Source organism: Moschus berezovskii, chromosome 1 (assembly GCF_049115385.1).
Source record: "Moschus berezovskii isolate FMDL1 chromosome 1, NW_MosBer_1.0, whole genome shotgun sequence".
NCBI classification, from domain to species: domain Eukaryota; kingdom Metazoa; phylum Chordata; class Mammalia; order Artiodactyla; family Moschidae; genus Moschus; species Moschus berezovskii.
This window is the reverse complement of record NC_142460.1, coordinates 118,973,564-118,997,210: the sequence shown is the minus strand read 5'-3', so window position 1 is coordinate 118,997,210 and position 23,647 is coordinate 118,973,564. Positions and strand designations below refer to the sequence as shown.

Sequence of the window (23,647 nt, the reverse complement as noted above, 5' to 3'; positions counted from 1 at the left end):
AGTCATTCTGAAATATTCTGCATGACCTAGGCCTCCAGTATTTCAGGGCTAGGGCCTGTCCTTATGGAGGAAAATGTATTTTTGGAGATAAAAGCTTTAAGGAATTCTTTAGAAATCTTTTAAGGAGCACAGATTTGTGGGGGGCTGTTTTAAATTTGGTTTTGCCTTGTACTCTGTGTAAAATATTTGTACAAAATATAAAAAGCATGGCTTGATGGTTAATGTCTGTGTTTTATTTTTCTTGGCACCAGAAAAGCTCATGTTCTATGTTATGTCACTGTACATACTGTAAACAAGACTGCATTAATATTGTTTTCTTATGATTTTTTGTTTCAGTGAATCTATATTTTAAAAAATACATTCACAAACTACCTTATGTTTAAACACAATGATTCCCTTTTATTTCTTTACTGTACCCCAAATCCCACAATAAAAAAATCAGTTAAAGCTGTGTGTTTCGAACTTATCACTTAGAAATCAAAACGAAACAAAACATAAAACAAAGATCAGTTTGCAACATAATTTAAAGAAGCTTCTGGTTCAAAATACCACAGCAGCAATATAAAGAGCTGGTGGCAATCACATGCGGAGATGAGACCCAAATCAGTGTGTCTTGTCCATGTCAGCATCCAATTACAGTAGTTGCTATTCAATCCCAAACGTTATAGTTGAATTTGTGGCATGGAATTTGTGAAGATCGTATTGTTCAGCAGCAGAACCTTAGCAGTAAAAATGAGAACGGGAGGATTTCATTGCTTTTGAGTGCTAAAGGGACCACAATGAGGACATCTTGGTGATTGCCTGAAGATAATCCTCAATTCCATTTGTGTGTTACCTGCTTAAAATAAATGCAAATGACAACCACCTTTACAGGAGGGGCAGAATTAGCCATTTCAAAAACTAGAGTAGTTCCCCTTCCATGTCCCCCGCTTTCCCAAGCCACCAGATTGAAATGGCGCTGTTTTCCTAATGTGTATTTCGTTCTCATTAATAGTACATCAGCTGCTCATGTATTTAGGCAAAATCAGTAGGCTCATAGATTTTTTTGGTTTTGGATCTGTTTACAGTAATTGTTTTCTCCAGAAACAAGCCACATTAGTTTTGTTGCTGTTGGATTTTTTTTTTTTCAATTTTTCAAGAACAATTTGGTCAACTACTGTTTTGTTTTAAAAATGTGAAATACACCTGAGATTGCCAGTTGAGCTCTCTATATGTCTCCTGGAGATAACACTGCTGCGATGAACAGTGAAACGAAACAAACGAAACGAGGTAGGTTAAAACAGGAAGCGCGACACAGATACTGTTTTGCAACACCTTGATACCACAGGCGGCCATGCTCGGAGCTTTGGAAAAAAAAATCCCAGACAGTCACGCAAAAGTTCAAATCATCCGCGGAAGAGTTTATAAGGACACAAGTCAACCTGAACGAAATACATACATATCTCTGCACAAACGTTGTTTACCGGATGTTGGGTAATTTGGAGGAAGGTAAAATGATTAGGGTCTCAGAATTTCGGCCAAAGCCTTGCTTTCAAGTTCTATAAAATCTGAACCAATGATGCCTGCTGGGTCCCAGGCAGGCTTAGTAGTCTAGTCCCTTCTCTCACCAACCCAGAGAGAACACAGGCAGCTCAGAAACATTTATTATTATTATTTTTTCAGTCACAGTTTTCATCTTGAGACAGTGGCACCCTCAGAAGGAAGCTGGAAGTAACTAGAGCCTGGATGTCATCAATTCTCCAACTCCCAGAAAGAACAAGGTCTTAACTCCGAACGAAGCACAAACAGAGTGACTTCCTAGCTGGGAAGTTTTGTGCATTTAAAAAAAAAAAGTGTGTGTGTGTGTGTGTATATATATATATACATTTTTAGCTTGTTTCCAGAAGCTCTTTCCATCTGACCCCCTCTGTCTTCCCACCTTTTGCCCTGATCTGTTGCAGTAATCATTGAGGCAACGTTGTATATAGAGTCCCTCATTCACCAGAGCCAACTTAACTCAATGGCACTACTATCCCATGAGACCCACTCTGTTCTGTGCAGGGCCCTATAAAATAGGGCCTGCCAGACTCACAAAAATGGTAGTTGATTTTATTAGTCTAAGGCTAGTAGTTTAGCCATTTAAAATCTATTTCCCAAAAGAGGGGAATACTAGTATTTTTCTTCTCTTTTAAAAATTCATTAGCAGTTGCTATCAAAAAGCAACCTCTTGGGTTGGTGAAGGCAAAAGAGTTCTAAAATTACCCCACTGTGAAGTTATGGCCTTCAGTGTAAAGAGATAAGGTACATTTATTGTGCTGTCTCTCGCCATTTGAAGTTGGATATCTTTACAACATATCATATACTTAAAGCTAGCAGGCAGACAGAATTAAAAACAGACACTTTCTCAGTATGCATTTTCTCCCCATTCTTACAAAGTAAGGGGGTAAAGAAAAAAAAAGGTAAAAAACAAAACAAAACTCAAAAATCCACCGTAACACAGCTTAATCATAAGAGCACACAATATTTGTTTCTATCCCTAACTCCGAAGGGCACATGGTCCATCTCTGTCCATAGACAACGCAGCATTCTTGGGGATCTCCTGGAAATTCCTGCCACCTTTTTCTCTCCTTCTCAACCAGGCTGCAACATTGAAAGATGGACTGTATCGGGACGGGTGGAGGGAGAGGAAAAGGGGGAAGCAGTATGTTCAACCAAGCCTTCTGATTCTGCCTCTAGACTGGCATTAAGTCCACATGAGTTATGTTCTTTTAAATTAGAAATAACGCCATGAAGATAAGTGCCAAGTGCTCTTCTGTTACCAGTTCATCATGGAATTTCTGTTGAGGGTCATGAAAAACACTTGGCTACTTCCTCCAGATCGCACGGATGCAAAAAATACCTGTTTGAAATTAAAAAGAAGTTAGTTCAACTGCATGGTTTCTCTCCCTCTTTTCTTCAACCGTCCATCCATTTTTCTCTCACATGTCCTATCCCTGCCATGTGTCAGCTCTTAAAACTCAATGGCTGGTGTTTTTAAAGCATCTTTTAATACACTGCATCCTCTGTAGGCATTCCTGCCTTTATTCCTATAAGGTTAATATTATTTATCATGGTGTTGGCCTTCAGGGACCCAGAAGGGACTACATCTTGATTTGCAACAATCCTTTGGGTGCTCACTTTTTACAAGGGAGTTTTGTGCTAGGATAATATGCTGGATTTCTGGTCAAGAACACAACGGGTCCTTTGTTAATTTCTGGAAAGTCACAGGGGCTCCCCCCTCACCTCTCTCCTAATGACAAGAGGGCAAACTTTGGGAATGAAAGTCAAGAGAGAATTTGGGGCCTACTGATTACTATACAGCTTCATTTTTCAATTAAAAAACAAACAAACAAGTGGCTCTAGTTGGATAGGATAAGCTGTTTAATGCCTATTCACTTTGGCATTTCAAGAGTTAACACTTGGCTTCTCTGCTGATGTGATGATGAAGGCATATCCTAGGCTGAAGGGGATCATGGCATTCATAAGGAGAGCCACAGTCCATTAGGTCTGGGTCTGCTAAATCATTTTATCAAACAACTGAGAGAAGGGAGCAAGATTTGGGGTACTGCTTGCCTGAGCCGAACATCCATGAACCGCTGCCTAGGAAAATAATATTACATGCTTTGGCCGAGTCCTTTAAGAATCAGCCGACACCACACTTTGGTCCAAGGCATTTACTTTGTCACTAGTATAAAGTCTCTGCTACTTCATTTCCACAACTTCTTTAGAAGAACATTGCTGTCTCTCCCAACAATTTCTTAGGAAGCCCTGTGGAAATGTGTGTCATTTAGCTAATGCTACATATGTTAGTAAAGCTACTGTGGGGTCAATGGATCACAATGGGGACGCACAGAGGACCTGTGGAAACACAACAAGGGGAGGAAAAGACTGCCGCTCTCCAGGTTCTGTGTGTCCTGGCTCCAAACCTCAGGGCCCTGACACTGGTGTGGTCTCAGCCTGTTCCTGAGGGTGTGGACAGGGCTTGCAATAAGGCTTCTAAGGGTCCTCAACGCACTAGAGTTTGGGAGTCTGTGCCTAGATCAGTCCTGGCCTTATGATCCCCAGAGACTAGGTGGGGGCTGGAATTCTACTTGGGGTCAGGTTTGTTTTCTGGCATATTCTGATGAGGCCCTGGAAACCATTCTTGCCACCCCCAGCTGTTGTCCACCCAGACCACACCACGTCAGATTAATTGGCTGCTCCAGGGTCATGCTAAGACCAGCCTGGCTTCTAGGGAATGGGAGAGAGCCAAGAGATGTAGGTCTGTTCAACCCATCATATTCTTTTCTATAAATGTTTACGTTGGCTGATTTGGGGGACAGCATTTCTAAACTGACCATAGTCACAAAGGATGAATTCACAAATACAGTATAGCTTAGCTACTGAGAACTTTGGGTGAGTCTACAGCGGGGGCAAGGGGGAAGAATACCCTTCTGGGCGACTGTTCATGCCAGACGAACACCGCCAATTTCACTGGAAAACAGTCCCCCTATGACACTTCAGAAGAAACATGGCTGGAATGACACAGGACATGGCACAAGTTGAGTTTGTGATGGTGCATTCCTTACGGAATGGGTGACACTTCTCAAAAACTTTATACTTCTACATGTCACATGTTTCACACTTAAAGTTGAATATAATGTGATGGGTTATGCCCCAATAGTGAGTCTGTGAAAAGTCTAAAAGTGGAGTATAAGGTTGACCCTCTGTGAAATGATTAATGCTGGGCCAACTCTTCTAAGTGCTTAGGAGAATTTGGGGTATTTGCTGAGTCATCTTAAGGCCTGCAGGCCACACGAGTTACTAAGAGTTTACAAGAAATTTTTAGATGTTTTCATGTCTTTTTTTGATGTGTGAATAGTATATTTTGAGGGTTCACATGAGTCAAACCAAATAATGCCATTTCAAGATAATATTGATTGTTTAACACAGATGTGATTCAAATCAGTATAAAGGAAAATGAAGGTTTCACAGGTACCTGGTGGTCTCTTAAAATGCAAACACTAATGCAAATGTTGAAACGGATTTACCTTATCATTTCTTTCACATAGAAACTTTAACCTTTGAGCTCGCTTATGCATAAATACTCCATCCAAATGTCCTGTTTCCACTGACCGGATCTCAATAGCTTTCTCGCCCCAGCCCATTATCTGATTGGAATGAATGTAGGCTGTCAAAAGGAATTTCCAAAACTGCATTAAAAACATTAGATGGGCAATAACTCACAGCATCTGTTCACATCTTAACCACAAAAATGACAAACGACTTGAGATAAACAGACAAAGCAAGTCTTACAAGTGTTATTCACAGACTTTTTTTTTGTGGAATCAAATGGTTGTTTCACATTTCTTGACTTTCGTTTCATTTGGGGGGTGTAACTGCTGAAGGAGATAAGGAATGGTTAACCTACCCACAGACGTGGGCATTTCTCCCCATTGGAGCACCACATCCTTAGTTATCCGGCCGTAGGTGTTCACGTACACCCCCTCATCCTCATAGCAAACAAGCATTTCCATTCCATCTGTCTTAGGCAAGATGACAATGGCATGAGGAGTGATATTGCCCTGAATCTAGAAGACAAAGAAAGGCCAGGCGTTATTCTTTTTCAAAATGAGATAGTCTCTTAACTATTAACATCGAAGAATTGAAAAAAAAAAAAAGTTCTTTCATTTCTTTTTTCCATTTGCACTTCAGAGACTGAGGGTTTGCTTTGCCTAATTTAATCACTGACCTGCCAAATATCCTGGTAAATACAAACTTAGGGATGAAGTCAAGAATCCAACTTACCTGTTCCTAAAAGCAACAACAACAACATCAGAGCACCTGCCCTGTGCCAAGCACGGGCTCTTTTACATACGCAACTTCTGGGCTTTCGAACAGCTGCGCACGGTAGGTGTTTCTGTCTACAGGGGAAGTGACTGCGTCTCAGAGGGGTTATGTAACTTGACCAAAGCTGTACTAGCACGCGGTGGTAAAACTGGGATTTGAGCACATTCTCACGAACACTGAAAAAATCTGGTGTTTTCTGTCTACTTTTAAAAAAAGATGAGGAAAAATGCAAACCAGTTGAATATGCTAGAAACAACCTACATGGGGCCAAAAGTTGGGACCAAAATAGGCTATGAAAATTCCATACAGATTGTCTATCTGGGTGACTAAATAAAAGAATAATCCAAATTAATGGCTTGTTGAGAAAAAAAATTAAAAATTACCATTCATTAAAAAGAATCATACTATTCAAATAAGCGTAGACGGACTTGTATGAAGAAAGACGTGGGATTGCTGTGACCCCCTGGTGGAGAATGTCATGGCCGTCCAGTAGGTGCAGGGTGGACATGACCGAGGGGCTGGAGGACAATCATGGGGATGGCTTGGTCCCCTCACAAAAGAGCACAGGTTGCGAGTCCCGTGTGCGTGGATACACACATGAGAAAAAGCTGCAATGTGGTAGCAAATGATGTGCGTGTGTCATGCACTAAAATAACTTTTTTCAATTGTTGTGCTTCTGTGGAGTAAAGTCTTTAAACTCTTTAAAACACCAAACAGCAACAGACCGAATCTCAGACTTTGTTGATGACTAGTTTCTACTGTATGTTAGCCTTGGGACTATATACACATGGGAGACACAATTTACACTGCACTTCTCCTACTATGTGAAACCATAGGCAGCGTTTCCCTTAGAAAGTCATGTTTTAGGCAACGTGTCAGGATAGTAATATTAATACTGCAAACTGCAGGACCCCGTGCCATGTTCTTTAGATGAATCACCTCATTTAATGCCGATGATAACTCTATGTGATAGGTCCTCTTAGCCCATTTTACAGATGTGAAAGCTGAGGGCCAAAGAGGCTGCCCAATGTGTCCATTATTGCAAAGTGAATACATGCTAGAGCCAGAGCATGTGCTTGGGGGTGTCTGATTTTACCACATGACATTGCCTTCCACTTGAAGAGAGGAACAAGAGCAGAAAAAGGACCATTGGCCTTCTTCCACATAAATGAACCAATCTCCTTCACAAAGTAAAAATAGAAGCTCATCTAATATATACTCTTGCTTTTTTTAAAAAAGAATTTGTGCCCTTGAATGAAAACATCATATGTATTTTAATATAAAATCCAAGGAAACATGTCCAGTAAATGGCAAATAATTGCTACTACATGTTACTCAGTTTCAAGCAGCTGTAAAAATTAGTTAAATTTACATGTTTTATGTATGAAAAGTATAATCTATTTGGTGAAGGCTAAAAGTCTATCTGCTTTACTGATTAGTGAAAGTTAGCATGACTTTCACTACAAATACACAAAAACAAATCTCTACACGCAGATTGTTGAACAGTCTTGACAGTCTGCTTTTGGGAACTTACATGAGATGGTATGTAGATATCATAAGAGTTTCCTGAATCAACATCAATTACATGGAAACCAGTGTGTGAACCAAAAATAACCTTTAATCTTTGACCTTCTTCTACCGTGAGATCAACAAGCAGTGGCTTGTGCTGGAGATCTGCAAAAGACTTTAAAAATCACCCTGTGAGAGTCCACATCATGCAAAGACATTATCTTAATAGAGTTTTCCTTTAGCTATTTCCTGTGGAAGTTCACGTCTGACTTTTTCTTAAATCGAAAAACTAGGAAATCTTCCTTTCAATTTTAGAGCTAGTCATATTCTGGCTCTAGGAGGAAGAGTCTAGCATCCATTCGTGCCCTTTGCTCTACTCCTTGTCCTCCAGGGAAGAGAAGTTGCTTTACAGTTGTCAATTTTGATAGTGTTATCATATATTAAACATATGGTGCTTGGGTACTGCTGTTCTTTCCTGTTTATATCTGGCCTTTTCCCCAAGAAGGTCCGGTCACCTCTCTGGGCCCTCTCCTCCCTGAGTGACAGCTAGGCCCATGCATGGCTACTACCTGTTTAGGGACAGCCTGGGGAGGGGAGGCGTGGCAGCTGGGGCCAGTTCTGTGCTAAATAAGCCTGTTCTGAGTTATCATGCCTGCTCTGGTTCTGACTGTCCTGGGTGAGTGAGTGCCCATCAGACCGGCACCTTCTCTAAACTTAATGCGGAGATCTGAGACTTGGGTTTCACCAACAGAGAGGGAAGGTTGAGGTGGTACATCTCAAGACTGATGGCTTACATTGGCTAGCTGGGTTTACCTAGAAAGAAAACAAAGAGCTGCAGCTACATCTATCAAAGTTCTGGGTGTGAGACTCTGGAGTTTAAGCCCCAGGTAACTGTTCAGTCTCCCCTCCTTTTCCTCTGCCATTATTTCAACCACACTCTACCTGTACTGGCCTGGAAATCTGGGAGAGAATCTGTGAAACCACAAGTGCCTTGGCCACTTAACAGACTCCTCCTTCCTTTTTCACTAACATCATTTTCATGTATGGGATGTTTGAGCCAAATCTCCTTGTCCCATAGGAGGGCTCAACCTCCTGCCAGCTCTAGACTTTTCCTATTCAAGTCCTTGCCTTTGCTCGTCCCTCCTTCCAGGCTGGGCATGGTTTGCTGAACAAAGCATTCTGCCATCAGTTCTGCACTTTGGCTTGTACACTGATGGCAGTAACTTCAGAACTGGAACAGGTCTTGATTGAAAAGCTTTTGTAAAGACAGATTTTGGCAGAACAGCAGCACCACTGTAGCTTTCAGGAGTCATCCCAAGTGTTATTACCAACCTAACGCAGCCCCAAAATTCTTCTCCATAAACATGGGGTTATGGAGGGGTGCCCATTTCTATCGATGAACCTACCTTCCTGAGCACATCACAAATGAATTCCTTGTGCTGCTAAGAGAATAAGACAGAACTGGGGTGGTTCGGCCCTGAAGAGGGGCTCATAATGTTCCCAGGGCAGCTTCTGCCCTCACATGGCTTAGATGGCAAGAAATAATACGTAAAGAGGCAAAGAAAGATGAGAGTTATAAAAGTGGGGAGAAAAGTGAGAGCCAAAGATATATAAAGAGAGAGACGAAGGCAGAAAGAATGAACAGAAGATAAATTAACACTGGCTACGGGTAGACTGTGTATCTCTGAAAACATCAGACTGCCTGTAAGTCCTGGTCCTTCTGGCATTTGGGGGTCAGCTTTCATGAGCTGGAGTCAATGGGAACGGCATCACCCCATACTACTTCTGTTGATTCTCATGAGTGATCAAGCCAGCCATGGTGAGTACAGGCTTAGACAAGATAAAAAATGAAAAAGCAATGAAAATTGAAGGATGCAGAGAATCTAGGCCATTTCCACATGTAACTCTATTCAGTATACACTTCATTGACATCCAATAGCAATGGGGATATATGACCATCAAGTGAGTTTTAGGGACTTTAAACCAAAAAGGCTTAAGAGGATCATAAGATTAGGAGACTCAGTTCAAACTTGAGATACAGTGCTGCTGTTGGTCTGCCTTTTTCAGATGAAATATCAGAGTTAGGTGGGTGCATAATGAATCTCATTGTCTAATATTACAATGAATGCTTTGCCCGGTAACCATTCCCGATTAAATGCCACTTAGAGGTGATGGTGCATAGACCTGAAATGGAGGAGGTAGGTGCATCCAAATTTTAATTTGATTAATTTAACAGCATTTGATAATAACCAGTCTTTACTTTTAGAATAACAAACAAGAGTTCCGACACTTTTAAACGAGAATTATTCTATATAGAAAAATTGGTACAACTCTCTGTGTAAGATAGAGCACTGTTACCTGGTGGAAACCTAAAGAAACAAGCCCGTGTTAGGTAATCACATGTCTACTTACCTTAAATGCCATGAACTTATGATATGGTTTAGGAGCCCAAGCATATATCTCCACAGCATTCTTTAAGGCAATCACCAAGAATTTGATCCTTTCATATTTAACTGTAATAGAAACATTATGAGTTAAGTTTATTAATTTATTCCAGCTTGTGTGTTGATGAATGGTTCCCAGTGTCTCAGTGGTAAAGAACCTGCCTGCCAATGCAGGAGATGCAAGAGACGAAGATTTGATACCTAGGTCTGGAGGATCCGCTGAAGAAGGAAATGGCAACCCACTCCAGTATTCTTGCCTGGAGAATCCCATGGACAGAGAAGCCTGGTGGGCTATAGTCCATGGAGGTCACAAAGAATCGGACACCACTGAGCAGACACCCATGCACACGCACACATCACTATATATCACCCTAATTGAGGGTAGTGCTCTGGTGTGGGATGTTCTTGAAAGTGAAAGTCGCTCAGTCGTGTCCGACTCTTTGCTTCCCCATGGACTATACAGTCCACAGAATTCTCCAGGCCAGAATACTGGAGTGGGTAGCCTTTCCCTTCTCCAGGGGATCTTCCCAACCCAGGGACTGAACCCAGATCTCCTGCATTGCAGCTCTCCAGTGTGGGATATTCTTACAGGTATGGATTTAACTTCCTTTAGTGAACTTGTCTGCAGAATACCTGGGGCCTTTTGCTTCCTGCTGAAAGCTCTATCTAAAGATGTAACTGGTTAGGACTGTCTCTCACCACCAAGTCTAGATGTGAACTCCTTATTGTAAGAAGAATCTGTATAAAAATCCTTCATGTTTCCTTGCTTGGCTTTTATGTTCACTCACATGTAAGCAGCTGAGAGCTGCTAATGCAAGATGGCAGAAGAATCAACAAATGGGTAGAGATAGAATGTCTGCTGTTTGCTTATTATTCAAACTTGGATTCCAGTTATTGGAAATTTAAAAGGGACTAGAGCCCTTAACAAGAGACCCCAGAGAGATACCTCTCCCTTCCTACTATGTGAGGTTGTAACAAAAAGACAACTTTCTATGACCCAGAAAGCAGGCCCTCACCAGACACCGAATCTGACAGCACTTTGATCTTGAGCTTTTCAGCCTCTAGAGCTTTCAGAAATAAACTCCTGTTGTTCATAAACCACCCAGCCTGTCATATTCTGTTATAGCATCTTGAATAGACTAAGACAATACACATGGAGTTGTTTTAATTATTTACGGGCTGCACAGCATGGTATGTGGGATCTTAGTTTCCCAACCAGGGATGGGACCTGTGCCCCTTGCACTGGAAGGCAGATTCTTTTTTAAAAATTTATTTTCAATTGAAGGATAATTGCTTACAGAATTCTGCTGTTTTCTGCAAATATCAACATGAATCAGCCATAGGTATATATACGTCCCCTCCCTCTTGAACCTCCCTCCCCATCCCACCCCTCTAGGTGGATACAGAGCCCTTGTTTGAGTTCCTCGAATCATGCACCAAGTTCGCATTGGCTATCTATCTATTTTACACATGGTAATGTAAGTTTCCATGTTACTATCTTCATACATGTCACCCTCTTCTTCTCCCACCCACCGTGTCCATAAATCTATTCTCTGTTTCTCCACTGCTGTGGAAGGTGAATTCTTAACCACTGGACCACCAGGGAAGTCCCAGCAGTTGTTTTATTTTATCTTTTATAAAATGTTTGAACACTCAGAGTATTCTGTATCCTAAAGAAATTAGCCCAGGATAACTGACCAAATTCCTGCTCTCTGAATTCCTTTTCTACAGCATACCTCTCCATATTCTGTCTTTAATATACTTTCATCTACTTCTTCTGCAATTCACTTCCATATTTCTAAGTAACATGCTAATAATGTTATTTAATTTTTTTCAGTTGTAGATATTATCTGATATTAGCTGCTGACTCTCTCTAGTTCTCTCTCTCAAATGTACCCATTTATTCTTCCCTCACACCTCCAACACAGTTACAGTTACAATTTTTGGTTAAGTCAATATCTTGTGTTAAAATCATTACTGTTCATAGATGAGACATGTGGTATACCTTTATTATAATTCCTTTCTTGTTTTCCCAAATTTTTTCCACTTCCTATTTTTTAATGCATCTATCTCTACGCACATGGAAACTTTCTGTTAGTGTTATAAATGCCTTTAATACAGTCAAATATGACAGGTAATCTATTAGTAACAATTTTCTTCTTGGATCCCTCCATTGTTCCACTCTGCTTGGACTAATTTCTTTCTCTCTCTCTCCATACACACACACAAACTGGTTTTGTTTCTCTGGAGAACCCTGGCTAATACAGATGGGTTATAAATTACTAAGTGAAAAAAAATGTTTCCTTTAGAACTTTGAAGGCCTTGCTCCATTGTCTTCTAATCTTCCAGCATTGCTATAAGTCCCAGGCCATCTAATTCTGGGTCTATTATATGTAAAATGTTTATTTATTATTTATTTATGGTTGCACGGTGTAGCTTGTGGGATCTTAGTTCCCTGACCAGAGGTCAAAACCAGACCTTTGGCAGTGAGATCATGGAGCCCCAACCACGGGACCACCAGGGAATTATTTGTAATTCGAAAACTTTAAGAGCCTTCTCACTTCCTGGGTTCCGAAATCTCATGTTGCTGTGTCTTCTCGTAAGTCTTTTTTTCATTCATTTTTCAGTATTTCATTCATTTTCATATTCTGGGTACTCAGTGAATCTTTTAATTTGGAGATTTTTGAGGTCTTAATTCTAGAAACTTTTCTTGTATCTTTTCTTTGATGCCTTCTTCCCCTTCATTTCTTAATTTCTCTTTTTCCTAAAACTCATGTAACTTAGATTTTGAACCACTTGGATTGAACCTTTTTGTTCTCTTACCCATCCTCTCCTTTTTCTCTTCATTCCACTCTCTAGGCCACTTCTCACCTTTATCTTCTAACCCTTTTATTATATTTTTATTCCTGCCTATATATTCTAATTTCCAAGGTGTTTTCCTTGTTCTCTGAATGACGTTCTCCAACTTTGTTTCATCTTTCTTTTTTTTAAACCCTATTCTTCTTTTACGGAAATGGTATTTCTAATCTCCCTGAAGTTATTATAGTTTCTTTAAAAAAATTTTTTTTTGTTCCACTCTTCATTATCCTTGTTTCCTCTAAAGTCCCTTCTTTCTAAGTTTCCTTCCTATTAGCAGATTTCCCCACTGTATGCTACTATGGGCTTATCAACTGATGGGCTTCACTTTTAAGGTGGTTAGATGGCATGCTCTTTTCACAATATGTCAAATATTAGTACCTGAACATCTTTCCTTTCTGGCCATTTAAATAACCCAAAGACAATCGTTCCATCTCTCGCCTGGGGATATAAGCATGACCGGCAACATTTGGGGTGCCAAGCAGGATAAGAAGGTGTATGCGAGTATTAGTGTGTCCTCATAATTCATTATTCCCCATCAGGAGACTGGCTGTGCCCACCTTTCATCTCCTGCTGCAGTCAGGGAGGGTGGCTGCCTGACTGAGTTCTGCAGGATTTGCTGTTCATAAGCTTTCCAACAATCCTCCCATTTTTAGTCTCACCCTCACCTCCACCTCAGATACACGTGGGGCCTCAGGTCCTAGGCCTTCTGCGTTCTGTTGAGTGACTGCATTGATTTTGATGACTTTCCTCAGAGCAGACCTAGAATTCAGCATTTCCTGATCAGTTAGGTCTATTCCAAGTCATTTAACTACTCTTGTTCAATTTGTTGACAGCTCTTGTTATCTGGTTTGTCTTCTCCTGGTCCCTTTGTCCTTGTGGGTTGACAGCATTTTTATTCCTTTATTGTCATTTTAATGGGTCTTTGGGAGGGAGTCAAACTGGAGCCTAGGACTTTATTCTGAATGCACTCTTTGAACTTCATCAATCTGACTTTTGGGGAAATAATGCAAGTATATTTAAGGTTCCAGCAGTGTCTTAAACTGGTCACAGATGCATCACCAGTATCTGACAGAAAAAAAAACTGAATGAAACTTAACTGAATAGTTTGGATTGAGCAAACAATTCCACATCATGAGACTTACCAACTTTGTAATGTATACAGCCTTCCAAGTCTCCCACAGTGATCCAGCCTTGTTTCTTTTCTACTTCTGGGTCATTGTGTAGTATTCTGTTTCTTAACCATGAAAGATAGTAAACTCGTAACTTATTCTTCTTTCCTGTTAAAATAACAGAGCTTTAATTTCAAGGTCTGGAGACAGCTTTTTCTCTTAATCCTTCCCCATCTCCATTTTATTTTTATTTACAATTGTGTGCATGTGTGAAGGCATAATAACCAGTGTCTCCAGCATCATCAAAGTATTGCATCTGCCAGAACTTATGATTAAAACAGGTTTAAGGGTTTTGGGCAAATAATCATTGTATAATTTGGCCACCTGATGCGAAGTGCCAACTCATCGGAAAAGACCCAGATGCTGGGCAAGACTGATGGCCAAAGGAGAAGGGGGCAGCAGAGGATGAGATGGTTAGATGGCATCGCTGACTCAATGGACATGAATTTGAGCAAACACCAGGAGACAGCGGAGGACAGAGAGGGACTGGCGTGCTATAGTCCACGGGGTCACAAAGAGTCAGACAAGACTTACTGACTGAAGAACAACTTTTTACCTTCTGGTGGCTTCTTTTTTTTTTTTTCTTTCACATGAACTCTATTTTTCAATATTTATTTATTAAATTAGTTTTATTTGGCTGTGCCAGGTCTTTGGTGTGGCATGTGGGATCTAGTTATCCTGCCAGGGATTGAACCTGGGCCCCCTACATTGGAAGCACAAAGTCCTAGGCACTGGACCACCAGGGAAGTCCCTCATGGGCTCTTATTTGAGCAAGCTATGCTTATTCACTCCTCCAATGCAAAGGGCAGTGTCTGCTCAGTAAGACCTAATTCTGTAACAGAATAGTTGATCAGCATTCCAAAACATTCCAGATCTAACTACATGAAGGAGTGTTGATGGACATTTTAGCATACTCAGGTGTGACTGCCTTTTCCTCATCTTCTACCCAACACACCATATGTTAATGCAGAGTCTCTTACTTGCCTCCTCTCTTACTTTAAAGATGACTGGTTGTAGTTTCATTTTACTAAACAGAAAAAGGCATTGCATAAGGATGTGAGAAACAAGTTCAGGGAAGGCAATCTGGGCTCAGAAAATAACCCTGGAAGAGTTTAGGGTGCTGAGATCCCTGAAAGAAGTACCAAACAGAAATAAGAATGGACAAAAAAAATGTGTACTTGTGCAAAAATGTACAAGTTCCCTTTGGGAATGTTGGTAAAGTGATCCTGCAGTAAAGAATTCTTAGGATGACAAGAAAACACCTTAAAAACATTGAGGCATATACAGGAGCTAAATTTAATCAACCATCTGAGATTATCTAAATTCCAGATAAGAAACTGTCCTTTGGGGTGGCTTTTTCTAAGTGATCAGAAATTTACCCACTTTTTGAGTACTTACTTTTCCTTTCATTTCTTGTAAAAATATATGTTTTGCAGATGTGATATATAACAGAGGAAGAGAATTCATTAAAGCATTGCACACTGGATTTGAATATGCACACTGGACAGAAGAATATCTTTATTACTGAAATTAAGGGAACCACTGTGCAGTTGTTATTCCTCTTTGCAGCCGAAAGCCTTGCGTATGCATTGATCACAATAGCCAGGATGGGCAGGAGGCTGGTGCTTTCTTTTCTCTGTGCCAGCACAGATCAGAGGGCACTTCAAGAATCTTTGGCTACTATTTTCATTTTCTTCTCTCCCTACCCATGTGCTTCAAGATAGCAGGGAATAGTTACACTTTTAAAAATGATGCATCACATAATGAAGCTTGAACATGAATTTTCTGATACCATTTCCCCTTTTGGTAGGTGTCTGGCTGATGTATGGCTATAAATTTGATTTGGCAGTGTAGCAATCAAGAACTCATTACCCAGAATAAAGGACTGTGTTAGTCCATCAGTGGTGTCCTACTCTTTGCAATCCCATGGACTGTAGCCCGCCAGGTTCCTGTCCATGGGATTTTCCAGGCAAGAATACTGTAGTGGGTTGCCATTCCCTTCTCCAGGGGATCTTCCCTACTCAGGAATTGAACCTGGGTCTCCTGTATTGCAGGCAGATTCTTTACCATCTGAGCCACTAGCAAAGCCCAAATAAAGGACTATAGTGACTTAAATGATAATATAAGAAGAATTTACTTGGTTAACCTTTGTTTGGGGAGGATAGAAAGAGATGAAACTCTGAGCATTCAGTGGAAAGGTAAAAGACAGAACCATGGCATCTCGTGAAGGCATCTTCTCAAAACAGAAGCACAGCTTAAGAGCTAAACCCTATTTGAGACTCAACCCAGGAGGAACCCAATGTGTTTCTTTGAGAAACAGAGGCTGGTTCTCAAAGCTTGGCTGCACAGTGGAGACACATTAGGAGCCATCAAAGCCTCTGTGACCTGGGCCACATCCCAGACTCTGACCCACTAGTCTGGGGGCATCCTAGATTTTTCACATCTCCTCGGGGGGTTCTGATGTGCAGGGGTACAGTTGCTTCATATGGAGGGGATGGGAGGGGGCAAGAGGGGCATGCTTTATCAAACTCATTCAAACACCCATCTGCAAGGAAAAACTTTCAACAGATGTAGAGTCTTTCAGGTTACATTTTTAACCTGTCAGTAGTAAGGCCTTCACTATTGTCTCCATATCTTTTGTTTATTTACTTGCTGCGTCGGGTCTTAGTTGCATCATGCGGGATATTTGGTTGTGGGGCACGGACTCTCTAGTTGTGGCACGTGGGCTCAGAACTTGCAGCACTTGGGCTCAGTAGTTGCAGCATGTGGGCTTAGCTGCTCCACAGCATATGGGATCTTAGTTCCCTGACCAGGGATTGAAACGTAAATTTCCTGCATTGCAAGATGAATTCTTTTTTCTGTTTGTTTTTCCACATTGATTAATTGTATTATTTTTATTGAAATATAGTTGATTTACAATATTATATTGGCTTCAGGAGGATAGCATAGAGATTCAGTATTTTTACAGATTGTTCTCCATTAATGCAAGATGCATTCTTAACCACTGGAGCACCAGGAAAGACCCTGTCTCCATCTTTTTTAAGGCTCTTTTGGGAACCAGAAAGCTGCAGAGTGTAGCAATAATGATTCCTCCAGTCAAATCTCCTCGCAGATGCAATCACCTATGGGCCAGCAGCACTCGCTGAAGCATCCGTGAACTATAAGCTAAAGCAGTTCTTACAAGAAAAGAGACCAGAGATATTTCTGCTTACAAAATTTCTCACTGCCAGAAGCCTACATTTTTATATTCTCCTTCTAAGAACAGACCTTAAAAAGATCCTTGCTGAGTACCAGTAGAGGTAAAGCTCCATAAGCACACAGCTATCATGTCTCTGTCTGATTCAGATTTTGGGCAGAGGTGAGAGACTTCCCTTGGAAGGTCAGAATCTCCAGAGTTAGAAAATGTGGGTGATGTCACTCGCTGCACTGTCATAATTCACTATGCCACTTGCTGGTGGGACGAGCAGAGCTTACTATTCCTTCAGAAGCGAGGCGATCGCCTTTCCCACCCATGCAGACCTGGTCATCTCACAACATACCTGATATTGTCACGAGGACATTCAGCCCCTCGAGCACATCCATCTGCTGAAATCGCCTCCGGTTGATCAGATTATAAACTTTGCCTTGCCCACTTCGGTCCAAAAGCATCAGGCCATTTTCGGTTCCCACCAGGAGGTTTACACCTGCAAATTTAAGAAGGGTCCCAAGACTGACTCTTACAGGCTTTACTCTTCTGTATTTGGGGTCCCTGTAAAACCTAAGAGCTGTACCTTATAAACCAGTGAGCAAGTAGGCATACCACAGTAGAGTGTAGAAGCTCTGAGATAGTAATTAAATCACTGTTGCTCTAGTAATGAAATTAGTTTTCTTTTATAAAGTGGTAGCAGCATTCATTACATGAAGCTGCTCTACTGCCTAGAGTAGTGTTCTTGAGAGGAGCCTGAGGCATGGCTGTGATGCCAGCACAGTCTGCCTTTACTCCTTTCCTGTGACACCCTCCCTTTTCTTGGCTCTCTCGGTAAATCCCACCTTGAGACTTCGCCAAGGTTCACTGCACTCATATTCATGCAGCGATTCCTAGTCCTCTCGCCTTTCACATACGCTCACACTGTGCTGGGCACATGGCAGGCGAGTATTAAGTGGGAGCTAGATCTGTTGTTGGTTTGAGCCCATCCCTGTTGTGTGACAAGATCATTTTGGATCTCCTTCTGTTATCCTGAGTATATCAGTTCTTTCTAAATATAAAATTGCTCTCGATCTTTCTTGAGGCCAAGGCAGTCCCAAGTCAGGTCTCTAACACCCATGATTGAATCAACATTCTTCTGATGGTGAGATTCCTCTTCAATCCATTAATGAATGTTACAAGCACCAACTTACCCCACAGAGCTGCACAAAGTATTTCTGAATTGAATCGCTTCTTATATTTTCTGATCTCCGGTGTGTCGCTATGAGGCCGAATGTTGGTTGGGTTTACATTTACCACTGAAATCTTTCTTGCTTCATTTAGTTTGGCCTGTTCTTGCCTAAGAAGTTCGCTAGTAAAAAGAGCTTTGAGAAAAAGAATCAAAGAAATCAGTGGCATCTTGAAATATAAACCAATGGAGACATGGAGAAGGGGCTTCAAAACACTAGGATTTTTCCTTGTTTAGTGTGCTTTATAGTAAAGGCAAAGAAATGCTGAAACTATAAATATTTTACACTTTTTTTTAGTAGAATCAAGTACAAGTTATTCATAAAAGCAGTATTTTATCTATTAGTAAAACAGGTTTATAGACACTACTTGAGCAGTTGAGGGAATTAACATTCATCTCATAAAATTAAATATACCATTCCCATCTCCTGTAATATATGCAGGAAAGATTTACTTTTTGAAATGCCACGTTATCCATCGACAAACTGGCCTAAGGTGAGTCTGATGATTAGTGAGTTGCAGAATTCTAGAAAGCAAGGCTCTCCTCTAAATCAGCCAGACTTTTGCAGTAGGAAGCACACACCTAGAACTCAACACAACTCAACACGCATTTATTAAGTATCTACTGCGTGCACGCATTGTACCCAGAAACTGCTTTTGAGAAATAGGTGGTGAGTTTGGAGATCTCGGAGGAACAGCTTTTCCCAGGGCCCCTGGATACCTCTGGGTTCCTACCAGAATCAAAATAGAAAAGATGAAAAAAAAAAACAAAACACAACCCAGAACTTTGAGGAATCCTATAAAAAAATAAAAAGTCTTCCTTTTAAGACAGGGCCTAAGCAGTTTATGGCTTAACTACTGAATGAAGAGTTGAGTTTTTTATCAGGCCATATCAGAATGGAAAAGCAAGCTGTTTCTGAAACATCAGGGACTTCTAGCTTACCCGCAGCTGGTGATTCCTCATCCTCTTCATCTTCATCAGTGGGAGACGTCTGGTATACCCTGGGGTCCACAAAGGGGGTGAAGGAGGCTTTGGTGCTGCTCCCCAGGCCATACTAGTCAATAAGCAAGAAGATTAAGAAGACCAGATAGGTAAATATCACAGCAACCAACAATGCTAACAATACTCTGCTTGGGCTTTAAAATTACTAAGTGAAAGTCGCTCAGTTGTGATTAACTCTTTGCGACCCCATCGACTGTATAGGCCACAAAATTCTCCAGACCAGAATACTGGCGTGGGTAGCCTTCACCTTCTCCAGGGAATCTTCCCAATCCAGGGATTGAACCCAGGTCTCCCGCATTGCAAGCGGATTCTTTACCAGCTGAGCCACAGGGGAAGCTTACTAGAGACTCTTCAAAGTATCCAATGGTATACACCCTAACCACCAAGTCAAAGTGTGTGCTTCTCTCTCCAGCTTCTCCTAGTACTGATTCCTCACTAACCATTGGCTCTTGGAGTTCGTGAATTATCAAACTGCAAGAGCTGCAGTGAGCAAATGACATTATGTGCCACATGTGGTACCTTAGTATCTGTTAAGATGGCTGTGGTGACAGAGAGATTATCACTCTCTTGAAGTAAAAGCAACCTCCCACTGACTAAGTAGTCTTAAGAAAAGTAGGCAAACTGGAAATGAGTTAAGTAAGCATGTGAACACAGCAGCACTTCATCCTGGACACTCGAGCCACTCGACTCCCTCCTGGCCCATTTGAGCCCTTTCATGCTGGCCTGGTGATGCAGGTGGACTGGTATTGACTCAAGAAGCCTTAAAATCTGCAATACAGAGACAATTTCTTCCAGGGAATAAAGATTTTTTTTCCTTCTCACGATGGTTTCCTTAAAATAACACACATTTATATGCTCTATCTAGGGACCTCATGAAGATACTAGGTCTGCAGGTACCTCGACAGCTTACTTAAAAAATAACCTGAAGGGCCTGGACAGAACCGTTCGACTATGAAATCAGAACTAGACTAGGAAGCACTAAACTTTCAAGGCTTCATGTCACGATATTCTACATTTGACTTTTGCCAAAGGAGTTTCAATAACTATCTCCTCGTTTTGTCTATTATTGTCAAATCCTATTCATATCACCAACAGATTTTCCTTTCTTGTATGATTTGGAGTCTAGGAAGATGAATACTTTGAGAATGTATTTATTTTTCATAAACAAATCACTTCAATCTTATTTCATCTAAATTAATGTAAATATGAACCTCAGCCATGAACGTAAGAAGCATCTTTTGGGGGGGATAAATGTCTTTAAGTTTTCATTTTTTAAAAAGGTTTTATGTAAAAATAAAACCTGGATCCCCAAACCCCTAAACACATAAAGAGAAAACCACAAAAGCCCAATCTGATTCAAGATTTCCCCTTCACATTATGAATCAAAACTATTTCATCCTTCACAAGGTAGGATTCCCCCTCTGAAACAGAGCACTTTCACAGACATCCTCTCCTTCAATCTTTCGAAGTCTGTGAAGGAGGTGTGGCAAGTACCAAGATTCCCACTTAGAGCTGGGGAAGCAGCAGAATTTTAAGCAGAGTCCAACCACACAGAATCCTCCTTTGTACCCAAAGAGGTATTCAGATAAGAAAAACCTGTCCATGGTGCATGAAGCTGGAATATTAATGGAATGCTCTGTGTTCTCTTCCCTGCAACAAATAAAGTTCATCTGCTCTATAACTTTCGAATCCAAATGGTGCATTATAAAAACTCAGCATGTGGACAACATCAAAAACAGCAGTGCATATGCTGTATAAATATATGTTGAGTCTATGGTGATTCACAGGACTATCCATTCATGAAACATGACCAAGCACCATGTCCTCATCCAACCTGCTCTGTCAAGGACATGCACAAGCACTGCCCAACAGACTGCTTTTATTTTGGCTTTTTTCCCAGACTCCTTTCTGTGGAGGAAAGATAATATCCCATTTCTCCCTTTCTTGTGCGATTTGGAGTTTAGGAAGATGAAGACTCTGAGAATGTATCTACTTTTCATAAACGAATCATTTCAACCTTATTTCATCTAAGTCAAATTTAGTTTGACTAAGTTAACGTAAATATGAACCTCAGTTATTGGTCCTGGAATCTCTACAGGCTGAAGTTTTCATCCCTAGCCTGAGAGACGTGCTTAGTCGCTCAGTCATGTCTGACTCTTTGTGACCCTATGGACTGCAGCCCACCGGATTCCTCTGTCCACAGGGTTTCTCCAGGCAAGAATACTAGAGTGGGTTGCCATGTCCTCCTCCAGGGGATCTTCCGAACCCAAGGATTGAAGCCAGGTCTCCCGCACTGCAGTAGATTCTTTACCAGCTGACCCACCAGGGATGCTCAAGAATATTGGAGTAAATAGCCTATCCCTTCTCCAGGGGACCTTCCTGTCCCAGGAATCAAACCAGGGTCTCCTGCACTGCCGGCGGATTCTTCACCAGCTGAGAGACAGGAGGTCCCAGTTCTGGTCCCAGGTCTGTCACAAACCAGCTGTGTGCCTTGGGCAAGATACTTAACCTCTCTGAGCCTCAGTATTCTCATCTGTAAAAGCAGGTATTGGTTCGGCTGCTACCTGTGAACGTTTCACTGCTCTCCTTCTAACACTGCCTCCATTTGAGTACATGCATAAGTAGTTATGTGTGCTCAGTCGCTCAGTCATGTCCAAATGTTTGTGACCCTGTGGTCTGTAGCCTGCCAAGCTCCTCTGTGTATGGAGATTCTCTAGGCAAGAATACTGGAGTGGGTAGCCTTTCCCTTCTCCAGGGGATCTTCCTGACCCAGGAATTAAACCTGGGTCTCCTGCACTGGCAGGTGGATTCTTTGTCATTGCGCCACCTGGGAAGCCTGCAGAACCCAACCAAATAGATTTCTGAGAGCTTGTCAAAACCTCCTTCTTGAGGAGACCAGGGTCTCAGAATCTCCAAATGAGAACAGAGCTGTTGTGGCTCCTACCCAGCACCTACTTCAGTCCCGGCGTCCATTTCCTGGGGGTGGGTGGAGACGCGCCCCAGGCCCTCGGTGGGGGTCCCCGCAGGGGAATGGCTCTGCTGTACCAGGTCCGGGAGGTTGATATGGCCGGCAAAGCCATTGCTGTCACTGTGGCCAGGTCGCTTCTTCTCTCCGGACGGCTGGGGGGCGCACAACACACAAAGAGTGACATCACCCCTCAGCACAGGCACAGTGGCCTGCAAACCGTCCCCCTGGGGTGTGGGAAGACACTCAGATTTCAGTTTCGTCTAAGAGAAAGGTTAAGGTTGCTACTATTTAGTACATGGATGGACCCTAGGGTATTATACTCCTGCACGAGGGGCAGTCAGGGGGCACATATGATGTGGGGGTGCCCTGTGGGAAGACAGTAATGGCACAGGTGAACTGTGGAGCAGGGCTTGGTGGGGACCATACGTGATGTTCCTCTTCTGCAGTGTCTGTGTGTGCACACCAGATCACATCACGAGGTTACAATGACATATATAAAAAACAATTACATGACCTAAAACATCTCTGAAGAGAAGCAGTAGTCTGAGATAACATTAATAATCCATGCCTAGGATACTCCAAGAAAATGCAGAGATGATTCCCAACTCACAGGGTTCTTGGTCAGTTGTGAGGTCAAGCCAATGATTAACTAATCATAGCTGATGGGAGTTACAAAGAAAACATGGAAGTGATCTAAAGATAATTTGAAAATAAGGTTTTACATCCACTATCACTAACATTGACTCTCAGCGTTTATATACATTATGGTGCCTTGTGCCAGGAACTGGTGAAAAAAAAAAAGAAATCAACTCCCAGATGTAGAAAACAAACTTATGGTTACCAGGGGAAAAGAAGGGGAGGGATATATTGAGAGATTGAGAACGACATTTACACATGACTTTACTTAGAATACATAACTAATAATGACCTACTGTATAGTGCAGGGAACCCTACGCAACACTCTGTAATGGCCTAAATGGGAAAAGAATCTGAAGAAAAAGAGTGGATATATGTATAACTGATTCACTTTGCTATACACCTGAAACTAACACAACATAGTAAATCAACTATACTCCAATACAACTTAAAAAAAAATGAAGTCATCATAACCAACAATGCATCTGAAGTACTCTTCATAGCATCCATTTCCCCCCACAAGGATTATCTCATTTATTAACTGTAGTTCAGAGATGTTAAACAAGCAGTCTAAGATCACACGGCCCAAGATGATGAAGGCAGCAGAGCCTGGCCATGTGTCTCCTTTGGCTGAATGCCCCTGCCAGCTCTGCACTGGGCAAGCTGGGGCCCTTCTGCTGCAGCAGTCAGGCCCTTGAGGAATCTGTGCTCCAAGAAAAGTCTTCCTCAAAGGTCTGGGAATGAGGGACTGACTCTGGGCCACTAAGTTATCAGCTGGGTCAGTCTTCCCGCAGGGACCCA

The 23,647-nt window shown here is 41.7% G+C and overlaps 1 protein-coding gene across 9 annotated transcripts in view; it reads right to left on the bottom strand.

Annotated features, from left to right (window-relative positions):
• Positions 1-211: 211 nt before the first annotated feature.
• Positions 212-23,647, bottom strand: part of TNIK (TRAF2 and NCK interacting kinase) — a 410,743-nt gene continuing 387,307 nt past the window's right edge. For 4 of the 9 annotated variants that reach the window (XM_055409960.2, XM_055409979.2, XM_055409989.2 and 1 more), the window contains 10 exons: positions 22,198-22,362; positions 19,183-19,294; positions 18,206-18,376; positions 17,368-17,511; positions 13,802-13,936; positions 9,769-9,869; positions 7,382-7,531; positions 5,429-5,588; positions 5,049-5,188; positions 212-2,878 (listed from right to left, as the gene is read on the bottom strand). In XM_055409960.2, coding sequence (XP_055265935.1) covers positions 2,795-2,878; positions 5,049-5,188; positions 5,429-5,588; positions 7,382-7,531; positions 9,769-9,869; positions 13,802-13,936; positions 17,368-17,511; positions 18,206-18,376; positions 19,183-19,294; positions 22,198-22,362 — 1,362 coding nt within the window. In that variant the 3' untranslated portion in view covers positions 212-2,794. Of the gene's footprint in view, positions 2,879-5,048; positions 5,189-5,428; positions 5,589-7,381; positions 7,532-9,768; positions 9,870-13,801; positions 13,937-17,367; positions 17,512-18,205; positions 18,377-18,883; positions 18,971-19,182; positions 19,295-22,197; positions 22,363-23,647 lie in introns of all 9 variants that reach the window. The other 5 variants (XM_055409944.2, XM_055409953.2, XM_055409970.2 and 2 more) reach the window with 3 other exon arrangements.